Source organism: Protopterus annectens, chromosome 12.part0 (genome assembly GCF_019279795.1).
Source record: "Protopterus annectens isolate FY-2018-M chromosome 12.part0, PAN1.0, whole genome shotgun sequence".
Lineage (NCBI taxonomy): Eukaryota > Metazoa > Chordata > Ceratodontiformes > Protopteridae > Protopterus > Protopterus annectens.
The window spans coordinates 473,020,541-473,043,794 of NC_056746.1; the positions used below are offsets into that span (position 1 = coordinate 473,020,541).

General features: G+C 36.5%; 1 protein-coding gene across 2 annotated transcripts in view; it reads left to right on the plus strand.

Annotated features, from left to right (window-relative positions):
* The window catches only part of CACNA1H (calcium voltage-gated channel subunit alpha1 H), a 2,347,924-nt gene that overhangs the window by 72,216 nt on the left and 2,252,454 nt on the right, over positions 1-23,254 (plus strand). For both annotated transcript variants that reach the window (XM_044089567.1, XM_044089568.1), the window contains exon 3: positions 13,194-13,291. In XM_044089567.1, coding sequence (XP_043945502.1) covers positions 13,194-13,291 — 98 coding nt within the window. The remainder of the gene's footprint in view (positions 1-13,193; positions 13,292-23,254) is intronic.

Below are 23,254 nucleotides of genomic sequence, written 5' to 3' on the forward strand. Positions count from 1 at the left end.
GAGTATATTTGTTCAAATGTTTTAATAATGTCTTCATTTTTTGTGTAGTTTTTGTCTCTGTAGTTTATTTCTGATATATTGGAGGCATTTTTGTGCTGGCAGATAATTCTGGCCAGAGCTCTAGATAGTATTTGAGCTTCTTCTGTGTAAGTGGCTAACATTCTGGCTTCATAGAAAGATAGGTTCCCAGTTTCTAACATATATAGATCCCTTTGCAGTTTTAAATGTTCTGCTTCTGTTTGGTTCTTAGGGTTATTTATTAGTTCTTTTTCAAGATGCTCTATTTTCCCTTTCAGTATATGCTCCTCTTTCAGTTGTATTTTTTTAAAGTATGTTGCTTTTTTGATAAACAATCCTCTGATTTGTGCTTTGGTTGCAGCCCATTCTATGTCAGTTGGTACTTGGGAGTTAGTGATATTTGTAAGAGCTATTTTTAGTATTGCTTCTGTTTCTTTTATTACATCCATTTTGGAAAGTGAATTAGGGTTTAATGACCAATTATGACCCCTATTCTCTAAATATATATTTTTGTCCCAGTTAATGTTCAGTGTGATTTTGGAGTGATCTGAAAAGAACCTGGTATGTATAGTTATTGTTGAGTCCATGTTAATGAATATGTCAGAGATTAAGAAGAAGTCTATCCTTGACCACATTTTGTGGCATTGCGAATAGAATGTGAATTTCCCTGTTTTATCTGCACTGTTCCCATGTTTAAAAGGGTCATATAGTTTGAAATCTTGTTTGAGTTCATTAAGGGCTAATGTGGCTTGTTTATTATGTGATTTGGTCAGATTAGATTTATCCTTTCCTGGGTTTTGATATGTATTCCAGTCACCTCCAGTCACTAGGTAGTGATCTTTAAATTGGTTTAAGGTTGGGTATAATGACATAAAAAAGTGTTGTTGGTTATTACAGGATGCGTAAACATTAAGTACCATTATAGGTTTTGGTATTGTAGGACTATTAAATGTTACATAACACCATCTTCCCTCCTTGTCAGCTTTGGTTTTAAGTATTTTTTCCTTAAATAGTTTTTTAATTATTATGGCAGCCCCAGCACTGTTTGTTTTCCCCTCTGAAGCTATGATTTGACTTATCCATTTCTTTCTGCTAATTTCTGCCCATTGATCTGCAGTCAAGTGCGTTTCTTGTATTAGTATGAGGTTGGCTATGGTTTTTAATGTAAGGTGTAAGAATAGTTTTCTTTTCCTCTTGTTTTGGAGCCCTTTAACATTCCATGATTCTATTTCCCACATTTATTTATTAGGTGTATTCCTTAGATATGCCATGCATATTAGTTTTGTTTTGTTAGTTTTGTGTGTGTTACTGTGTGATGGTTTAGGAAAGCATCTATTTATCCCCATCCCTACACTGTGCCTAACCACTATATCCCTGGACCAGGAATAATCAGGGGGGGGTGAAGGTTCATTATATGGTTTACCTTTATGTCTAATCTTGGAATGTGTTTTCTTTTTAGATATAGATTTACTCCATAGTATCCCCCCTGTGTTACTATAAACAATGTGGACAAAGCTGAACAAACTAGTTCCCTCAACAAACACTGCTACTTAATATCCCTAGCCTCTTCCAACATATTATTTATACAGTGATGGTATTGCATTTAAGGTACAGCATGTATTGTTTTTGTCTTGTGACTAATTCTTTCTAATAGTATTTTTAAAACAGCATATTAATATACATTCCTCAGTAAATTATAGCAATATATGTACCATAGTAATATTGTTAAACAATCAATCTTGTCATTTTTACATTTTTCTCTCATTTGACTTCTTTTTCCTCCCCTTTACTTACCCCTCTTGAAGATGTCTCAGGAAAACTTGGTTTGTTGCCAAACCTCATTTGTCCCGGTCCCCTTCAATAAACCACATCACACCGAATGACATTTGACGACCTTTATTAAAATTTCCATAACCTAAGTTTGATCACCAAAATGTATTAATTACAACTGAACATAGTATAGTTGATTCTAAACACAGCGTAAACATATTAACATCCTTGTAATGATAATCAGGATAGCGTACCTACTCATCCTTCCCCAGTAAGCAGCGTCCGTATTGCTGCTCGCTTACTTTACTTATGAAGCAGAGTCCAAGACTCACTTCATATCCTATTTATTGAATTACCCATCCAACCAAATAATTCAGGATGATATGACCTTACTGATCCTGACCCAGTAAGCAGCATTGATACTTCTGCTTGCTTACTTTACTTATGAAGCAACGTCCCTATCTCACTTCATACACCATTCATTGAATTACCTTCCAACCAAATAAGCATTGTCCTTACCTCCGCTTGCTTATTTTATTTATCAAGCAGTGTCCAACTGCTCCCTTTCCTTTCCCAACTCCTTGAAATGAACCTCCAAATCCAATGAGGGAACAGAAGAGGGCAAGCCTGTCCTCTTCTCTGCCCACCAGTCTGACCAGGCTGTTCCCCCTCTCCCTGACCAAGCTTCCCCCAACCTAACCAACATTAAAAGACGTTAAGCCAAACATCATTCAGTGTACTCCATCCTACCTGATTAAACTGTATCCATGCCTTTGCCTCTCAAATCCCTATCATATAAGTAACAAATCAGCCTATTGCCTATCCCACTGAAAGCACACCACTAAACCCTCACCAGTGTTAAAGTAACAATCATAACCTAGCGTGCCCAATGGATATGAATGAAATACTTAGTTACCCCACTACCATACTCATAGTAGCTTCATAATTATTCTCGATCATTACAAGCCAAGAAAACACCAAAACGCTAAGCCCACAGCCAATTGAGCCCATCAGAGGCAATTGCATACCGACACATCAGATTGCTGCCCAATTTTCCTTCCCAAGGAATATCACAACCTGAGCTCTTTTTCAAAATTCCTTTTAATAGCAATCTTGCCATCACCAAATCCCTAATATAAGCATTAAAACATTTAAACTACCATCGTGGCTTTTAACAGTATGACCCCAAATACCAAAAACAGTAAACTCAAGCCATGCAAAACTACACGTGCACAATATACCACCAAACCTGAAAATGCCCAGTGTCACCACGTCAAACAAGATCAGAGACAAGCCATCATGTCTAACTGCAGCCTCTTGATCACCCACTGAATATATTAATGACCAACAGCCATTCCCTTCTTAATGAAGCAGTTGTCTAATAACCCCCTCATCAAATCCACCATCCATGAAAACACAACAAACACACAATTGGCCACCAAAACCCCCTTGTTAATGACATGACTCCACCCACGAAACAGTAACTGCACTAACTATAACAACTGCCCTTCACATGACAAACTCCTAGTAACCACTTTTTTTTTGAGCAATGACAACTAAATCTTCCCTGTACAGCACCTACTCTACATGTATATGAACCACCATCCAGAACCTACTAAATTAACCCCACCCTGCTTCCCATGAAACTACAGTAAATCGAAGCTTAAATCATCCTTCACAAAACACGCCACCTTGCTCACAAGCTTGAGCCAGCTTACTCAATCTGACCCCCTAATCTCCTACCCCTGGTAGCTACAACCATTTGAGTAAAATAAATCCCTCCTTACCATAAACTTTTCCTTATAACAGCCCCATGATCCTGCAACAGGCATCTAACCCTTCTAACCCCCACCTGCTATGCCTTGACTGTCAAAGCCAACAAACCATGCCACTATCATATCAACCAAATGGAAACAAACCCCTATTCCCCTCAAATTCCTCTGTCAAACTGATGCCTGCTTAATTAAAACCAGACTTCATCAGTCCCCCCAAAATACAAACTCACCCTCCAGAAGCATTAAACCAATAAACTCCTACGAGCAAAACAATTTGTCTACCCGAACTCATCCTTAATGCACTGCTTACTCTTGCCTTTTTCCTTTAAGACTTTCTTTTCAACATGTCACCTTCATATCCAATAACAAAACAGCCTGAAACAATGTGAGGACACCCAAAACCACCTCAGCTCAGACATCAGCTTCTTGTCTGACAGAACACATCACCGCCCCACCACGAACACTGTTAAAGCAACTGGATGGGTACTAAATTCACCTCAAGAGCTCCACAACTTTGAAGACATGGGCTGAACTTGGCTGGCTTGCAAGCACCCTGGAGCTATTAGCTTCCTAGGATCTTATGACTATTGTGACTCTAACCCCTTTGTAGAATCCCACACTCCCCATATACAATCCTCAACACAGTTGTAACCATCCCCCAAAGTAACTCTTCACTTACCCCCACACTACCCAACTGCTGTAACTCTGACATGACTTATTGTCCCCGAAGTAGAAGTACCTGTGACCTCAATGTCCTCCATTCACCCTACTTTACACAACTGAAACATTCCCTTTCCATCTACTTTAGGTTATCTGCCATATCCCCACAACCAATCCTATTCATCTGCCGCAAGGTCTATCCCTAATAAATTAATCCAAAGGCCACTCAATGGTAAGCTACCAAGTTATTAACCCCTATCAAAGCAATCCACTTAAACTGACCATCACCCAATGTCAATAATGCATAACTACCCGAAAGCCACAATTGAATTGATAAACGCACCTCATCTGTCAATCAATTTACCAAACTGTACACAGACATACTACCCTCTACACCCCCATTGTGCACAATTCCAACTAACAAAATCCATACCAGAAGAATCCATGACCTTTCAAGGTCATATCAGGAGGGCACTGACCACTGCTTTCTCAATGCACTCTCATCTCTGACAGCATTATGCACCACACGATCAACTGGAACTCAGTTGAAACAGCTTCCTTCACCTTTTGATTCCCCATCCTTCAGGTCGCTAACTGAGGCCCACTCAAATACCACACCTCCACATTCTGCAAAAGAAAAACATTAATCACCCAAAATACATGCCTGTCACCCCCCCCTCCCAATTTCACCAAGGCAAACTTCTAACAAGGCTGAAAGTAACACCTGGCAACCACATAATGTAGGGACAATTTCTAAGCTATTGCTCTTTACTACTTTAAGATGCAAACAATTAACCAGTGTTACAACTTGCAAATGCCTAACTACATCAAGGCATCCAGGCAGAGGCCCAAATGTCCATAGCCCAGCAAGTCTGTCCTCTCACCTTCCTGCCCCCCCCCCCCCCCCCCCAGGTTTTGATATATATATTTTTTTTAATGGATCTCATCCTCACCTGCGCGACCTGTATACAATTACCCACATTAGTGGACACACTGAAATGCTAGAATGGCAAAAACAAAGCCCCAACAAAAGAAACATTGATAAGCTTGTACCAGTGCCATAAAGCAGATAAAATAACAGATTTTGCTTTTCCATGAATTTTCTGAAGGGCATGTAGTTTACCGCTCAATGGTCTCATTATCTGCTAAAGGCAATCGTAGGAACTTTTGCTTTATGGCTCGAACATCAGTCTCTGGGTTCCCAGTCCTTGACCAGTAACTGCAACATTATGTCAATGGACTCAAAATCAAGGCAACTCCAGCCTTCCAGCCAAAATCAGTGCAGTTGAGAGATATACCATGCCCTACGGCTTCCCCGCTCAACCACTCCATACCGCAGGCAAAAGTCCCAAGTGTCTATGCTTAGCCTCTCTACACTTACTTACTATAAGTAATTAGCAGTTATTAAAAACTAGCAGGCAGTAAGAAAAAAAAATTGACAGTTTATTTTTATAGCCTTAAAATGAATAGCAAAAAGCTAAAGTAGGAGAATGACAGAAGTTGTGCTAGTACCGAGCTCTGCCTTACCCAGGAAACCCCCTACTTCATGGCGCCCTTATGTAAGCAAGGCATACTTCCCATGAACTTGTGTTTCTTTTGTCATATCACTGAAAGTACCCCCCCATGAGCAGGTCTAGCTGCAGTTGCATGTAAGCCACCATGTACCCTTAACAACCTGCTTCTGAGTTGTTCTACACCGTAAACCACATATTGGCAGGGAAACTTTTTTTCTTCTTTTTTTATAAATATAGAGCTGTAGAAACCAAGCCACTTCCATTGCCTACATCTCTTGTAGGAGGTACCAATACCTATGTGAAATGACCCAGCCCCTTCGTAACATGCCTGGTGTGTTAAAATAAAACAGGCTGCCAGCCCACACAAGCTCTTCTACCATAAGCAGGACTAATGGAAGCCTCCCCTGAACTACCGACTTATCCATTAAACCCCCGACCCCCCATGCACAGTTAACCACCTGGGTTGTCACTATGCATGCTTATCAATGAGAATTACCAACAGCGCTGTCTAAGCCATGAACTGTTCTTTCAGTAACACAGTGCAAGGCAGGGCTGGTACAAACAAATGAAGAATTTTTCTAAAGTCTACCACAGTCATAATTGGCAAACCTCCTTCATTCCATTCATGTGCAAATAACATTGCTTCTTCCACAGTTTAGAAATATGCACCCTAAGTCCAGGTCTTTCCCATATTAGTGAATGGACCGTTACTAAGTAATGAACAGCGAGATCTCAAATTGTTATATTGTTTGCTGACAAGATCAGCACCTAGCCCGCGTAATTATCTAGTGTCTGTATGGACTACCGTATTACGGACATATTACCCAGTGTCTTTACAGACTAGGGAAATCTAAAAAACACTACAGAAGAATTCTTATACCATGCATGCACAGGAACATTTAGGAACACAAAATCTCCCAGCCTGGGAAAACTATTTGCGGCTTAAATGGAGCCACACAGTACAGAGCCCTTTCACCACCAATGACTACTTGTATAATATACTTTGTATATTGGGGGAACACAGCCCACAACACAGGGAATTCTACAGAAACCCTATCACCATCAATGACTACCCATTTTTTTTTTTTTAGTTAGAAAACAAGAGTCAGAAAACAAGCGACATGTTGTATACGGGACGCATACTGCCCTTCCAAGCCTCTATCATCTAGCCGACTTACTACACACACACACACACACACACACACACACACACACACACACACACACATATATATATATATATATATATATATATATATATTTATTTTTTCCCTATGGTATATCATTATTATATAGTTCTACTACAGAGCTCCCTCCCAGAATACAGCTATCAAAGTACCCATTCCACTGCCCAAAATACTCACCCCCTCCCCATGCTTTAATCCTAACCAACTAGAACTAGGAAAGTAGAAAGAATAATCTATCTGGGTGGCTAGGATGACTTCTCATTTTCATGACTTGAAGGGAGAACTGGATAAGGTGGAGAAAGTGTTCTAATTGAGAGGTTACCCTAAGGAACTAGTTGATTGGATTCTACAGGAGGTTCACCACAATTGGGGCCACATATATAAACCATTGCTAGGTGGGGGTTGAACACTGGTAGATCCAAAGCTAATGGTAATGATCAGAAATTTGAAAAAGCCTGTATATTGCAGTATAATTATTTGTCTGGTGATGTAAGAAACATTATTAGAATTTTTAAGGTAAATCCACAAATTCATGGGTTACTGGGTAATTGTCCGGTGTTTATTAACAAAACTGGTGCTAATTTTAAACAGCTGTTGGAATACAAATCCAGCATCAAGGAGGATGATGCAAAGGGGACTAACCCCTGTGGACATTGTAGGCAGTGCACATTTATTAACAAGGTGGCACACATAACATTATGGAATGTTATGGAAACAAGCATTAGGTTTAAATCTGGGAATTGTGGCACTAAATGGGTGATGTATCTTGCTATATGTGGCAGGTGTGAAAGTTGTTATGTGGGTAAGACAGAATGGGCATTGAGGAATAGAATTTACAAACATGTTTACAATATTAATAACAAAAAGGAGACTATCACCCTATACAAACATTCCTTAGTGTGTGAGGGGCTCAACAAATTTGTTTGTAGCATTTTGGATATCATTGTAATAGACCAGAGAGGGGGTAATTGGAAGAACGGTTTAATGAAGAAACAGATGCAGTGGCAATTGAGATTAGCTGCTAACTTTCCCCCAGGTTTAAACAAAGTAATTTCTATATCTCCTGTATTGCAGGAAAAAGCTGAGAAATATTACAGATTTATTTAAATTATTGTAAGAATATCCATTATTGTATATAATTTGTTAATTTTTATGTTATATTCAGTTTGTGTTGTATTGTATTTTAACCCATTTTACTATGTTCATTTTTTTTTAATGTGAATTTTTTTATCATTGATAGTAAGTGAAAAATGGACAGGTCAGTTGTATCATCAACCTATTGTGTTACTTGGGAAGAATCACTTGATATGTGTGTTCTTTATTAAAATCATTTTTATCCCAGTATCCTGTTCCAGTACGTTTTATTGGATTTGTTATTGTCCATGCTGGGGCTGATTTCTTTGTGGTTACTAGTCTTTTTATTGGTTAGCCTATCACATGGCATGAATTGCTGCCTGCTGAAGCTCCTGTAACAGGAGGTTGCTCTAGGAATCTGTTATTTGAAATGATGCCTGTTTATTTAGAAAAAAAAATTGAGGAGGTAACACTGATTTTTCATCCCCGACTCATTAAAATTATGTGTCTTATATACACTGCATGCTTTCAACACACACAAAAAAAAAAGAAAGAAAGAAATGTCTGCTTCCAGTGTGTGAATTGGCAGTTACTGGATCTGGGAGCAAAAAGACAAGATTACCAGACTTGCAAAAAGCTTTGTGGTCAATTTGGTTTAATAGAAAAGACATAATGAAAAACTAAGAATGCAGCAGTAGTTTGAGAGGTATGTTTCTAACAGATGCAACTGGTGACAGTAAAACTTTTTTTTTCCATTATGTGGCTTGTTTCCCACCTTCTGATTGATTTCTCTTGACAGTGGAGGACAATGGCACTCTCCACATCTTGATTAAATATCTACTTATAACTGTCCCTCTCCAGGGGGATTGCTGACATAGCCCCCTAATCTTCTAGCACAAATCAATAAATGAAGCCTCACAATTGAACTGGGGTTACCCACCACTATTTTTAATTTTTTAATCACATGGGAGAAAATTAATCTAGATCCCATGTCTCTAAACCTGTGAAATCTATTGAATTCCATGTGTACATCATCCATGATTATTTTCCCATCTTCCCCTTTGTTAGCACCTGTGCCTTTTAGTGCTAGAACTCTGCCCGCACCTTCATCCATGTATACAATGGCAAATAATTAGTGTAGTTTTACTCCCTAATCTCTCCTAATTTCATCTTCCTCCCATAGTGGCGGACTGTGCCTGTTACAACTGCCATGAATATATATAAAATTTAGTATAATATTCATTTAACTTTGTCACATTTTGTAATAATTTTCATAAATATCACTTCTGTTATTATGTCTATTGTATTACATGTGTTAATGTTAGTGCTAGTAATAACATTGTGGATCATTGTACAGATAAAATTCATGCCAACATCAAATATAATTCCTTCTAAAGATGAAAGTATTCAGTAAGGTAGAATATTTATCATACAACTAAACCATAACCTATAATTTTACAGGGTATTTTAGGTATCCCAGCAGAGATCAGTATTTGAGCTGCGCTCAAGTGTACATATGCATATACATTTTGCAATATTACATTAAGTCCTGCCACTGCTGTGGATTCTCAGGTATTTCAAGTTCCATGTCTTCACCATTACCACACTGAATCCATACATCATGGTTCATATCTCATCCTCCTGCCAAAGCAAAAGTCAAGTTATTATCAAAGGACTTTTATTAACAAGCAGAAGAAATTGTTCATTTTAAAATGGTTTCCTCTGACCTGCAAGGCATGAAATGTTTTGGTGTTAGCATGAGAATAGTGTCTGCAGATGTGGTTCACTCACTGCATTATTCCTGGCTAACAATTACAGCACTGTATTTATGTTCAGATTGCATATGTTATTTCAACACTGAGATCAAAGGGTAGTGAAAAAATGTTTGTTTTAATTGTTAGATTTTAATTTCATGAATACCAGTGTTCCATATGTACATGTTTTTGCTACTTTTTTGTACCCAGGGTAATGGGGCTCATGCTGAAATTTACCATTTCGACCTCAGACATTTCAATAGTACAGAGTTCTGGTTCTTTTCCAAGACACATGCACACACACACACACACACACACACACACACACACACACACACACACACACACACACACACACACACACACACTCATGGTAAGATAAGCTTTCATTTTTTAAACATATTAGATTTTCCTAATAAACTGCTCTGTGCTTTGCATTATTTTGTTCAGCTATGTATCCATTGCTGTTTTGGAGCCTGGTTTACTGATTGCTTAGCCATGTTGTTCTTGCTAGTACTATTTTCTCTACACTGCCATATATTGTTATAATTTTATCAGTATCAGTTTATTATCTGTTGCACTGTATCCATCTTCTCTTCATACTCTGTTTTGCTGCATAACAGACTGCAGTTGAGAACAGGCCTGCTGGACCAGTCTGCTCAAATTAAATGGAAAAATAGTTAAATTAAAACATGATGCAGTGCGTTGTAGTCTCTCTCTGCCATAGGGAGGCTGTATCACAGAAAATGTTGCTATGTGTTAATTGTTTAGGTCCCTCCTATGTTTGTCAGACTTCTCATGCTTTACAGACACATTTCTCTAGAAGGACATATGACCTTAAGTAGATACTCACATCTGCATTTCTATCCCTTGTGATTTTTCTGATGATTTTTGGATCAGGATTTCTATCCCTTGTGATTTTTCCCATGATTTTTGGATCACGATTTCTATCCCTTGTGATTTTTCCCATGATTTTTGGATCAGGATTTCTATCCCTTGTGATTTTCCCATGATTTTTGGATCAAGATTTCTATCCCTTGTGATTTTTCCTCTGATTTTTGGAATCTGTTCCATGCCCCACTCTGCTGTTGTATATGGCATATACTTTACCATATGCCCATAATTCTATCCCGGCTGATGGGTGAATCCCAAACAAACTCCATTTCTGCTACTCTTCTGTGATCCTGCCTAGAGATAGTTTTTCTTAATCTCTTTCAAGTCTTTCTTTCTAATATTAAGAGCTTTGAGGAATCCCCTGTGATCAGAGCCAGGTCATGGTCAAATGAGGCCATAGGCAGGGTAATAATCACCCACCTCCCGCAGCCATTCCAGTGTCCCATTACTTGGCGGTTTCTCCCCAACTACCATAAACATTACTGAAACCTGTCAGTGTACATACTATTTTCTTCTTTAAATCTACAATGATTACAGATATTTGGATCTGATTTAAAACTTTTATTGCATATTTAATAAAAACACTGATAGCCATTTACTAAACTAAATGATACCATCTCACAATACAAATAGACTTACCATAAACAACACTAAACTTTTCTGCCCTTGAAACTCATATTCATTGAAACTGCATTCATAGAAAGTACATCAGGCTATGGGAGGATTAAGTGAACCTTACGGCTGTTTTCAAACCATGGGCCACCGACGCACATTTTTAGGACCATGCATAAATGTATGTGTTCTTTTTAAATCACCTTCCTAATTGTATTACATTCCTTCATTAAATCAGCAGAATTTGTTAGAGTGTGTTTGTAGTTTTTAATATTTTTCCAGTAAGCAGTGAAACAAAATGTGTGACCCGATAATTATAAACCTGTCCATTTTAGAACATTTCAACCATAAAAGGCCACTCATGTTGCTGTCATTATAATACACCAGTATGAGTCAATATGCACAGACTCTGCAGAACTAAAAGTCACCTGAATAATTATACATTAAAGAGAACTGTAAATAATGAAGAGGTTTCTGCTGACAAGCAACTTTGCTACTTTTGAAGAGTAAATTGCCTATGTTGCATTAAAAAAATGATGTAGTGGTGATATGCAATAAGAAATGGGTATCAAACCAACAACGTGTTCATAGTTACTACTAGGCATCTCATTTGAAGGGAGACAAATTCTGGAGTACAACACATGCTCCTCTCCTTATGCTGCATAGCTCTACCGGGTGTGGGAACCAAACCCACATCCTTCTGTACCAAAAGCAACTGTGCTACCTGTTGCATCATTGACACACAGAAATACAGATATTAACTCTATGGCTAACACTGACAGACTGTAATCCTTAGCAATTCAGAAAAAAAAATTAAACCAGATCTGGCAGTTGGTATTGAGGTTTAAGGCATTGTCTACCAACAATTAAGTTTCAAGACACTTGACTCTGAGTAAAGTCACTTAACTAGACAGTGCCCCTAACTGGGGCATTTCACACACACTCACTCACACACTCACACATACACACACACACACACACACACACACACACACACACACACACACACACACACACACACACACACACACGAACACAGACACTCACACGAACATAGACACACACAATCTGTGTTCTGTTTGCCCTAAATCAGGGATTGCTCTGTATATCTACCCATTTACTGCATCATCTACTTAACTTTCCAGAGATTTCTGGACTTGCTGAGTGGAAGATTTCCTACAGGGACTTAATGCTTGCAGTGTTTGTAATGAAGCCGGGAACCCTAGCCAACATGGGCCAAGGCAGCTACCTGGGTCTCCTAGTATTAGATCTGGCTCTGCCTGTCACACCCTGACCTTCTCTCTTTTGATTTTGCTTTCTGCATCCCTGAGCAGTACCTTTATTCTGTACTGTAAACATCTGTTTATATACTCCGTCAGAAAGGAATAACAATGTTTGAAAACTAATTGTTTGCATCTCTGTTATGTAGTAATGCAAGGATGGCATTTTTTAACCAAATAAAACATTGCATAACAAATATTTTGAATACTGCTGAACAAAATGCATTGCTCAAGAAAGAAATTTTGTTAACAGTTGAATATGACTTGGAAGAATCAATAGATATTCAACAAAAGGGACACATCATATTTACTAGAAGAGAATACAGACACAGAGATTTGATACAATTTGCACATTGTTATAATATAGAAACTAATGCTAATGTATATTTTCATATTATCTATTTATTGCTACCTTATTTATTACTTAAGTTTTCCTTCATAATTATTGTGGGTTTCTCAAGTTCTATGTAAGAAAAAATGTGTTCCACATCACCTGTCCTGAGCATTACCATGAGAAAGAATGGCATTATAAAATACAATATTTCACCAGTTATAACAGAACATCAAAATATGATATCATGCTATGCAATGTCTCCATAGTTTAGTAGGATATCAATGTATCTTAACATTTTTTCACTCATTGTTTTGTTTACAGGATGCTGGAATATTCCCTTGATGGTCACAATGTGAGCTTATCTGCAATCCGTACTGTCCGGGTTCTCAGGCCGCTTAGAGCCATTAACAGGGTGCCTAGTAAGTTAAGCTTTTACGTTGTTTTTCTCTTTTCTGCCAAAATAATGCTGTTTATAACTGCAGGAAATTTTTCAGTGTTTAGAGATTGTTGACAGGTTGTGGTTGTATCAATAATATATACAATTTGATAATTTCCAATCCAGGCCATGCCATATTTGCTATATTTAGTGAAATGTATCTCTTATGCAACTGAGGACTGTTTTTTGTGCAGTACAATATGAAAATAAACACAGCCCTATATACAGCAGCAAAGAGGTAAATATGATGGGTGTGACTCTTATAGAAGGCATAAAGTCGGAGCAGCTGCAAATCAGAATGCAAAAGGTTTCTTGCAGAAACTGATTGTGTATAGAATGATTTAGTGTAGAAATGGCTAACTTGTAAATCAACATTAAGAGCTCATAAAAGGGATGCATGCTCTATACTTATCTCATTTGCTCCCCATGTCAACCAACATTTTATCTGCTCTATATTAATTCATCAAAAGCTCAATTCAACGAACCTTTCTTCATTGAACACTAACCATTGAATGTTCATTTCAGTGAATGAACTCATTGAGCAGAAATTTAAACAGGGAAACTAACCACTTGGCCAGAACAACAGAGGAACAGACACCACAGTATGTAAAACCCATGAAAATGGGTGTCTTTGCCCCCGCTCCTAACTATATATATCAATTCTGAGATCACACTGCAGTGGGGAAAAAAGGTAAATTTGTGCTGCTGGCCAACTGCTTCCTTTCTCCTACATACATTTTTCGTGGATATGAACATTCACTGAAATCTGCGTTTGATGATTAGAGTTCGATGAAGAAAGGTTCACTGAATTGAGCCTTCAATCAATTAATGTAAACCCCACTTTATCGCATAGAAATACATCATGTATGTAGTACCTGCTTGGCACCTGCAAATCACCCACACTTTGCCATATTCTCTTTAGCTAGAGTACTTTCATGCTAATGAATCCTAGGTAGAGGAAAATCAGCATACCAAACCCAAAGTAGTAAATGAGAGAACAATTTATTAAATATTTAAATATTTCAGCAGTGTTTTTTGCAGGGGATCACCTCCCATATACTCCACTACAGGAAATTATGGATTGACACTTCCTTACATTTACATTCTAACTCTAAATAAGATTTCAATATGTCAAGAGGTAGATGGATACTTCATTTTGAAATTAAATAAAATGCTTATCATGTCCTCAGTGTGCTACATTTCTAAAGAATGTAGTATTTGGGCAATTTGAATTTCACATGCTTCACACTGGGCCATGGTGTTGTCCTTTTTCTGTGCAAAAATGAAGGTTTAAAGTTTGAAAGATTTCTTGATTTAATCTACTTGGTTCTTCGGATTTGTAATTTGTGCTTCTGTAGCTAAACAGCTGATTGCTTGAATATTCCACCTTTGCCTTTAACTCTGCTTTTTGTTAATAGCATTTTTGGCGGGACTCATGATGCTTGCTACTTGAAATTGTATATCAGAATGATAAGTTAGGGTCAAACAATATAGGAAAGGACAGATATAACACTGGTAAAAGCATTTTAAGGAACAGAACTTCCTATACCCTACATGCAGAGGCTCCACTCCACATTTCCCTACCTAATTGTGCTTCTATCAGCACATATTTTTATTTTTTTTGGTTACGGTAGTTTCATATCCAGTCATGCTTTCCTTAGTATTTATTTATTAATTAATTTATTTATATTTATATATGGTTGTGCAGTAAGTTAAATAGAAAATTATGAATAATAGTGATGAAGTGAATATTCCTGGCAATGTTGTTTCGGGTAGTACCCAAACTAGTGTTGAGAGAAAAAAAATGAGTTTAGGTTTTTTAATCGTAAGGTAAATATATGAGAAAGTAAACAAATTAGGGGAGATTTAGAAAAAAAACTAGATAACAAAGTAAAACTGTCTTCAAAACAGACAAAAGGAAGTACAGGATAATTGGATGTTTTAAACATTCCACCAGCTATATTGATTTTGAAAATAGAATGACTATTTAATGTGTGTATAACTGTGGGAAATATTGAAATTATTGTCAACTATACCAACTGCATCTAGATATACAAATTAATTCATAAAGTAAAATAAAATGATGTCTGTCATTTAGGCCTGGATGATATAACTGAAGTTTTGCTAAAAAATATATAAAAACATTTATACTGATTCTAATCAATATATCTCAGATACAGACATTTTAGAATATCTTAAGAATCACCAAAAAAATGAATAAAAATGAAGGAAAGGCTAACATATTACAAACATATACAAAAGCTGTATTACTAAAATTAAACAAGTTCCTAAGGCTGAATGGCTTCAGAGCTGCTTTCCTAATAAAAATTTCAAAAATAAAATGTGGGATAATCTGGTTAAAGTATATAACCATATCAAGTCATTCTGTATTATGAAACCTAATTTAAAGCTATCTTAAAGAATATTTATCTCTAAGCCTCATTTTTAGCTTTGATTAAAAATAGTTATCCATTTTACTTAATAAGCACAGATATTGAGTGGTGTTCGAAAGACATGCGTGAATGGACATGCCTTCGTTGAAGGTTGGGCATCGGGCTGGCACCTCGGCACTGTAAAAATCTACTGCCAATCATTAGCAGACCGGAGTTCCACTGTGATGACCCCTAACCAGGAAAAGCCGAAAGAAGAACATTAAGATATCTGTGACTACTTTGACTTGTAGGTTAAGAATGATAAATAAATCACTGATTTCACCATTACAGTCATGTTTCATAAAGTCAAGTCAAACTTGATGGTACTCATTTTGTTTGCTTTTTGTGAAAAATCAGGTTTGGCAGAGTGCATACTCCTTTTCTATGCAGTTATATAGGTTAAATCTTCCTTATTCATTGTCTATGCTATATATAACCCTTATGCAAGTTAATTTACTAGCATTTCCTGGTATAGGTTCATAGGTTAGTACTAAGCTATCGGTCCTAGGGCCAATACAAGCCTAGCCATAACAATTCCCTGGCTATTTCATCCCACACTATTTACTTCCCTGGATGTATGTTTTATGGGGAAGGTTTTCTGCAAGTTCTAGCTAGCTCTTTTGCTTAGTGCTAATTACTGTCAACTAGTATTTTGCATTCCATCCTATCTACAGGTAATTGGGCCACATATCTTTAAGGAATAAATATTGTGCCCAAAGCACTTATTTCAGATGTGTATGTAGACCCATTATGTACAGCTAGGACAAAATTCAAAACTCTAGATTATGGTAAATAGCTCTATATGATGGTGGTAGCACTTTTAAAATACCCATTCAATTTCTTTTGTTATAGTTACTCATCAAGGCTCATCAAAGATGTCCACTTCTGTCACATTTGTCCAACATATCTTATTTATGGAGTCCCTATTTCACTTTATTTCCAAATGTTGTTTAATTACATATATTCAATATAGTAGAACAAATGTATTTTATTTATTTATTTTATATTTGAATACCTAGAAAGTCTGACTGGACACAGATCCTTTTTCAGCAGAGGCCTGAGGAGAAAAGCTCCTAATACAGTATATAACTTTTCATCTGTCTGTTTTTTTACATAAGACATTTTAAATACATAGCAACAGTACATAGTAGTATGATAAACTTACTGTTTGCAAAGCATTTAACAGACTGAGCTACTGTAGAAAACTTTATTAAATGTACCTTCAGATGATGTTTTAATTCAAATAGCTAATCCATTTATTTCACTACATCCATTGCTGCAAGTGGTATTTGAATTTAATCTGGTTTCATAGTAGCTGTATTTAGAAATCTTCATCTCAGTCCTTTAAATCTATCTCTTATGTTTACTGATTATGTTTGAACAAAAATATTAAAATAACATAGAAACTACACAGTACGGAGATACAAATTGCATATTTTAATTTTAATCTAAACTTAAATAGTATTGAATGTCACTTTGACAGAAGGATGATATTGCATGTTAATATGCAGAGCATCAGTACCAAAATGAATGTCTTTTCTTGATTATTTTATTTTTTCTAAAAATTGAAATAGGAAAGATAAATGATAAAACACCCAAATGTACCAACCATCTTATAAGCATATTTATATGGACAAAATGTCCCCATGATAATTGTTCTAAATATACAGGTATGGAAAATAAATGCAGAATAAAATTTCAAATCATAAACTGTATTATTTGACTAATAATGTTATTAAATTAATGAGGATTGCAGGATCCTTATAACTGTTATCCATCCTGGACTAAATCCTTGAGGTCATTCACTATTTAATACAATTTTAGTTTGTGTCCTTCTTTTTAATGCCTGGGAAAACAGGTCTGTATTAATTTTAGTAGTCATTCTTAGATCTCATGAAAGACCTATGGATTTTAATAAGTGGTTAGTATCCTAAAACAATGTAATCTTTTCCAGCCATCAGCTGGCACTGCTAAATGCAACAAATTTCAAATATGTGAAATTCACCCCCTTTTTGTAAAACTTCTGTTTTAATTTTCTAAACATCACATAATGTAGAAAAAACAAACATTGCATTAAAATATATCAATAGCAACCGGTAAAGTTAATAATATCAACAAATCAGTAACTTAAAGGAAAACTCTACCTTAGAAATAAAGAAAGTCTATTTTTTTACTCTTTTTTTCTGAGCTATTTTAATACATCAAAATCACTTAGACTTCTTCTTATTGAACTGTAATGTGTTCCCTACAAAATGTCTGCTGATGGGGCTTGACATATCAATGTGATTTTATTTTTCTTCGTGCTTTTCTCTTTCAAGTCAGGTTTATGAGTCATTCTACACATAAGAATGTAGTGTTCTATTCCCATGCCATTGACATATAATGGGATTAGTGTCAGTCACTGTCATCTTGTATACTGTATGTAACAGGACTTCGTATTTTATTTTTTGAATGGCCCTCATTTGTGTGTGTGTCTTGGGTCTTGTTTTACAGTATACTTAAGTATTTAAACAGCTGCAACCAAAAAAGTAGAAAAAAGCAGGCCTTTGCTCAAAGTATCTTTTTGTAGTTCAAGATGATTTGACATCCCCACACACACACACACACACACACTTTGGTAAATGTTTTGATAGATTACAAGAATTACAAGAAAAATGTTTTTGGACATTTCTCTAAATGTCACAGACATCTTTGATGCCATATTCAAGTATAAATAACAATTATTTAAAGTTTAGCATGTCAATACTGTGATGCTGGTTATGTAAATCTGTCAAAAGAATCTCCTATGTATTCATAAGCCAAAAGAGTACTAGAAATACAACATCTGGGGACCTGAACTTTGTCTGTGACTTAAACAGAATGTGCTGGAGAGACAGATATGTGTCCCAGAGACTGTTAGTGTAACAGGCTTCACATCCATATGAAGCTGAGTTCATCTATTGCACAGTTTAAGTACAACCTAAACAAGTGGATAGGGAGTAGAAAATTTACACCGGGCCTGCACCCATGTCCCTCATGGACAGAGGTAGCTTATAAATGCCTAGCCCTAAAATATCCTGTTTAAATACAGGACATCATTATTCTTTCAGGGAAAACTTGGCTAGGCTTAAAAAGGCTCCTCAGTTTGTTAGCCTAGTAACAGTCTAAGAATCTATGAAAGAGGTGACAATGTCTTTAAACCATTGACTGATATAATTGCTCTGTTTTGCTATGAAAAGTATGGCTACATTGGAAGCAGCTGTGAGTCATCCTCCCTGCAATAAAGACAATGGAAAACAGTTTTACACCTTTCTCTTTTTTACAGCAGCCTGGGCTCCTGACATCAGCGACACTAATTACCTATATAAGATTGTCAGCAGTACTTGACTACAAATTTCTCTGTGTCTGTGGTATGCCATGCAGATGCAGACAAATTCCTCTGCAAATTACATGAGAAGTTAAGCTTAAAATAAGTGGGTGGTCTTTCACTTCATTTGATTCCAAGGCGAGGAGATAAAAGTTTTATAAAATGCAAGCAGGTTTAAAGTGCTTACACAATACTGGAAAAGTAATTAACAGCTGAGTTAAACTGTATGAGAAGGTGTTTTCCTTTAAAGAGGATTCACAGACATGTTGGTAACTTATCAGAAATACTTATAAAACCAAGCTTGTATTATTAAATTAGTAGAAGGACTGTCATTCTTCTTTGTAGGTAGAAGAAAACAAAATGTATTTCATAACTTAAATGAACAAGGGTTCAACTTAACTGGAAAAGGTTAAAATCCTATATGGCAGAAGATGGGAGCCCCAAAAATCAGGAAATTACTGTTGAGGGAGCTGAGCATCTAGTTAGAAATGCATCCCTTTTTAACTCAGTCCCTTCAGTGAAGGTCTGAAAGTTTGCACTGTAACTTCCAATGGGCAGAGCCTAAGCTTTTTGATAGAATCAAATTATGTCCTCACATTTCAAAACAAAACCATAAGACAATTCCAACCACGAACAAGAACAGGAAACTTCATAGCTTCAAACTTTATTCACAAACTTGAGCACTTACGTCCAGGTATCACGGACTTCATCAGAATAAAACAACCATCTCAAAACTTGTTTAAATATTACAAAACTTAAAAAGTACAACCCCACACATTCAAAATAACCTATCACAAAACCTCACTAATTAAAAAGTCACATTGTTTAAGAGTTTCCCACCAAGTTACATTTAACTCTTGCAGTACTGATCCATAACCAAAACATATAGCAAGCTTTTAGTCTTAAGAAACTACTTAAAGAAACATGGTCATTAAGACCTGGGTATGTTACAGCATTACTTTGTAAAATCCACTGTAATTCCAAATATTCTAGATAATCTGATTCAGGTCGCCCCCGGGACCCAAATCATTTTGATTAATAAAACAAAATTTAAATACATGGTCTTTATTTTTACAAATATGTCTGGATAATGCATTTTTAGTGTCCATTTTTCTAATGTCATAGAGATGCTGATATATACAGCCTTTAAGGGCCCTTACAGTTTTTCCTATAGAGAAACAATCACATGTCTGACATGCAGTAGCATATACCACTCCTTTAGAACAACAGTAAAACCTTCTGGGGACATTTACCACAAAATGTCCCCCAAGATTTATTTTCTTACATACCAAAATGTTACAACATTGGGCACATGCCCCATGCTTAGACATTTTTCCATCTTTGTGGTTTCTATTATTCTCTGCCCTTTCAAGCAACTGCTTGAAGCTACTTTCTTTTTTATACAATTTTTATATAATCTGGATCACTTCTAAAAAGATCCCAGTTTCTCCTTATTATACCACTGATGGAATAAAAATCTTTACTGAATGGTACAACACATGACCTATTCCTACAATCTTTAACTTTATTCTAAAGGAATGGTATATGCTGCTGTATGTCAGACATGCGATTGTTTCTATATAAAAAAAAACTGTAAGGGCCTTTAAAGACCAAATATATCAGCATTTCTATGACATCAGAAAATTGGATACTAAAAACATTATTCAGACATATTTGTGAAACCAAAGACCATGTATTTAAATTTTGTATTATTGACCAAAGTGATTTGTGTCCTGGGGAGTGACCTGAATCAGATTATCTAGAATACTTGGAATTAGAGTGGATTTTATGAAGTAATGCTGTAACATACCCAGGTCTTAATGACCGTGTTTCTTTAAGTAGTTTCTTAAGACTAAAAGCTTACTATGTGTTTTAGTTATGCATCAGTACTGCAAGAGTTAAATGTAACTTGGTGGGAAACTCTTAAACAATGTGACTTTTTAATTAGTGAGGTTTTGTGATAGGTTATTTTGAATGTGTGGGGTTGTACTTTTTAAGTTTTGTAATATTTAAACAAGTTTTTGAGATGGTTGTTTTATTCTGATGAAGTGCGTGATACCTGGATGAAAGCACTCAAGTTTGTGAATAAAAGTGTTAAGCTATGAATTTTCCTGTTCTTGTCCTCACATTTCAAACAAATATTCATATCACTGGACCCCAAGGTGTTACTAAATAAATGTAAATGGTAAACCCTTCAGTGCAAACTATTTTTATAATGGTAGTATTCTTTAGGTTCTAGGTCTTAAACAATATTTTATAAGTCACATTAAAAATAGTAACTATTAAGTTTGTAATATTTTGTAAACAACTTATAATATTTCAGCAACCACTGAAGTTACACACATACTGTCACCAGCATTTTTTTACCCAGTCGGGAGCTTTCTTAGGTGGGTAGGCAATTTTGTCTGTACTACTTTGTTTTCACGATATTTAAAAAACATGAAATAATTGACAATATTGATAAATATTATCTGAATAACAAGTAATATCTCTTTACCTGCACTAGACAGAGGATGACTATTAATGCAGTTGTTTTTGCCATTGTATAAGCTTTAAAATGAAATATTTTAATACTTTGTATGTAGTATGGCTTTGGGATCATCACTGCAAAGATAAACAATCAATATATGATGCATAAAGATGGCAGTAGAATGTAACTACAGAAACTACAGGAGATGCCACTCAGCTGTAATGACTCAGGGAATTCTTGTAGGTTAAGCATTTATTCTTCTTTTTCTTCTTTTGGCTTTTCCCGGTTAGGGGTCGCCACAGCAGATCACCCGTCCGCTCATGATTGGCAATGGAGTTTTACGGTGTCGAGTTGTTTCACAGAAAGTACACACACGCACGCACTCATTTATTATTAGCTGAAAAAAGGGTTCTACAAAATGCTTGAGAAACCAGGTCCTCATTTGATTCAAGCACTAGTATTTAATTTGTATAAAATAGCTACCACTGAATTATGTACTGTGATCTTAACTGAGATAGATCAGTATCAAAAATGTCCATGTTGTTCAATAAGGTGATAGTATTACATAAATTATGTTATTGGAAGTCATAGCTGCATTAGGGAATTATGATAATCAATGGACCAGCGGTGTGGGAAGATGCTAGGAGACAGAATATAGAGACAGGGTTTTAAGGTAATTCATATAGGACAATGTGTTTATACCCTAGATTCTCCTGGTAAGGAACCTTTGTGGGCATTCCGTCTGTTACATATATCTGGTCAGGTACATGCCAAAGGGGACATTATACTCAAAGATGTGCCTGATGAAGGCCGAATAAAGTGGCACTATAACTTCCTTGGACCTGGATACAATGCCCTTACTTATAAGTTAAGTGACATAGAATGATTTTCTTACTACCTTGGCCAAAGGCCAGATTACTGTCTACATATATTCCCAGATCTCTGACTTCTGGGCCAACCCTTGGTGGTGTCTTATCAATGGAGTAATTACTCTGGATGTCAGTTTTCCAAAAAAGCACTATAATGCATTTCTTGGCATTGAGTTTTAGTCCATGACTGTGGCACCAGTTATGTACCTGTGTTAGACCCTCTTGTAAGGTGTTTGTGTCATGGGGGAATCTATGATAGCTCCAATTTGCAGTCCTCTGTGTACTTGGTCAGCTAAAGGCCCTTGACATTAGCTTTTACCTCTGAGAAGAAGATGCCAAATAGGAATGCTGCTATCACAGAGGCCTGAGGATCCTCATGGTGCTCAATCTCTTAGCTGAGGTGGTATCACCACTCCTGACATCCTGGGTCAGTCTGTGAGCCAGGTGGTAATCCAGGGAGTTATGTAGGGGTTTTATATCCAGTTCAATGAATTTGTCAACTATTCTTGAGTGGAGAATTGTATTTAATTTCTTAGCCAGGTGCAGGTAGGTGGTTTGCACCATTTTTCCCTCATCCATTACCTTGGTTACCTTCTTAAAGAAGTCCACCAGGTTTAGTAGGCATACATTGCCCTAGACAAAGCCAGACTTTGGTTGGGTCTAGTGTTTGAAGATCGTCTGTGTCTTTGTTGATCATTTCAATTATAATTTGTTCCATGGCTTTGCATATTAGACGAGTCAGACTACTAGGTCTGCATTTTCCTGGGTCAGTTGATTGTCTTCCATTGAGAAGGGAGATAGGTTTTGTACCATGCAAATGGAGGATTGC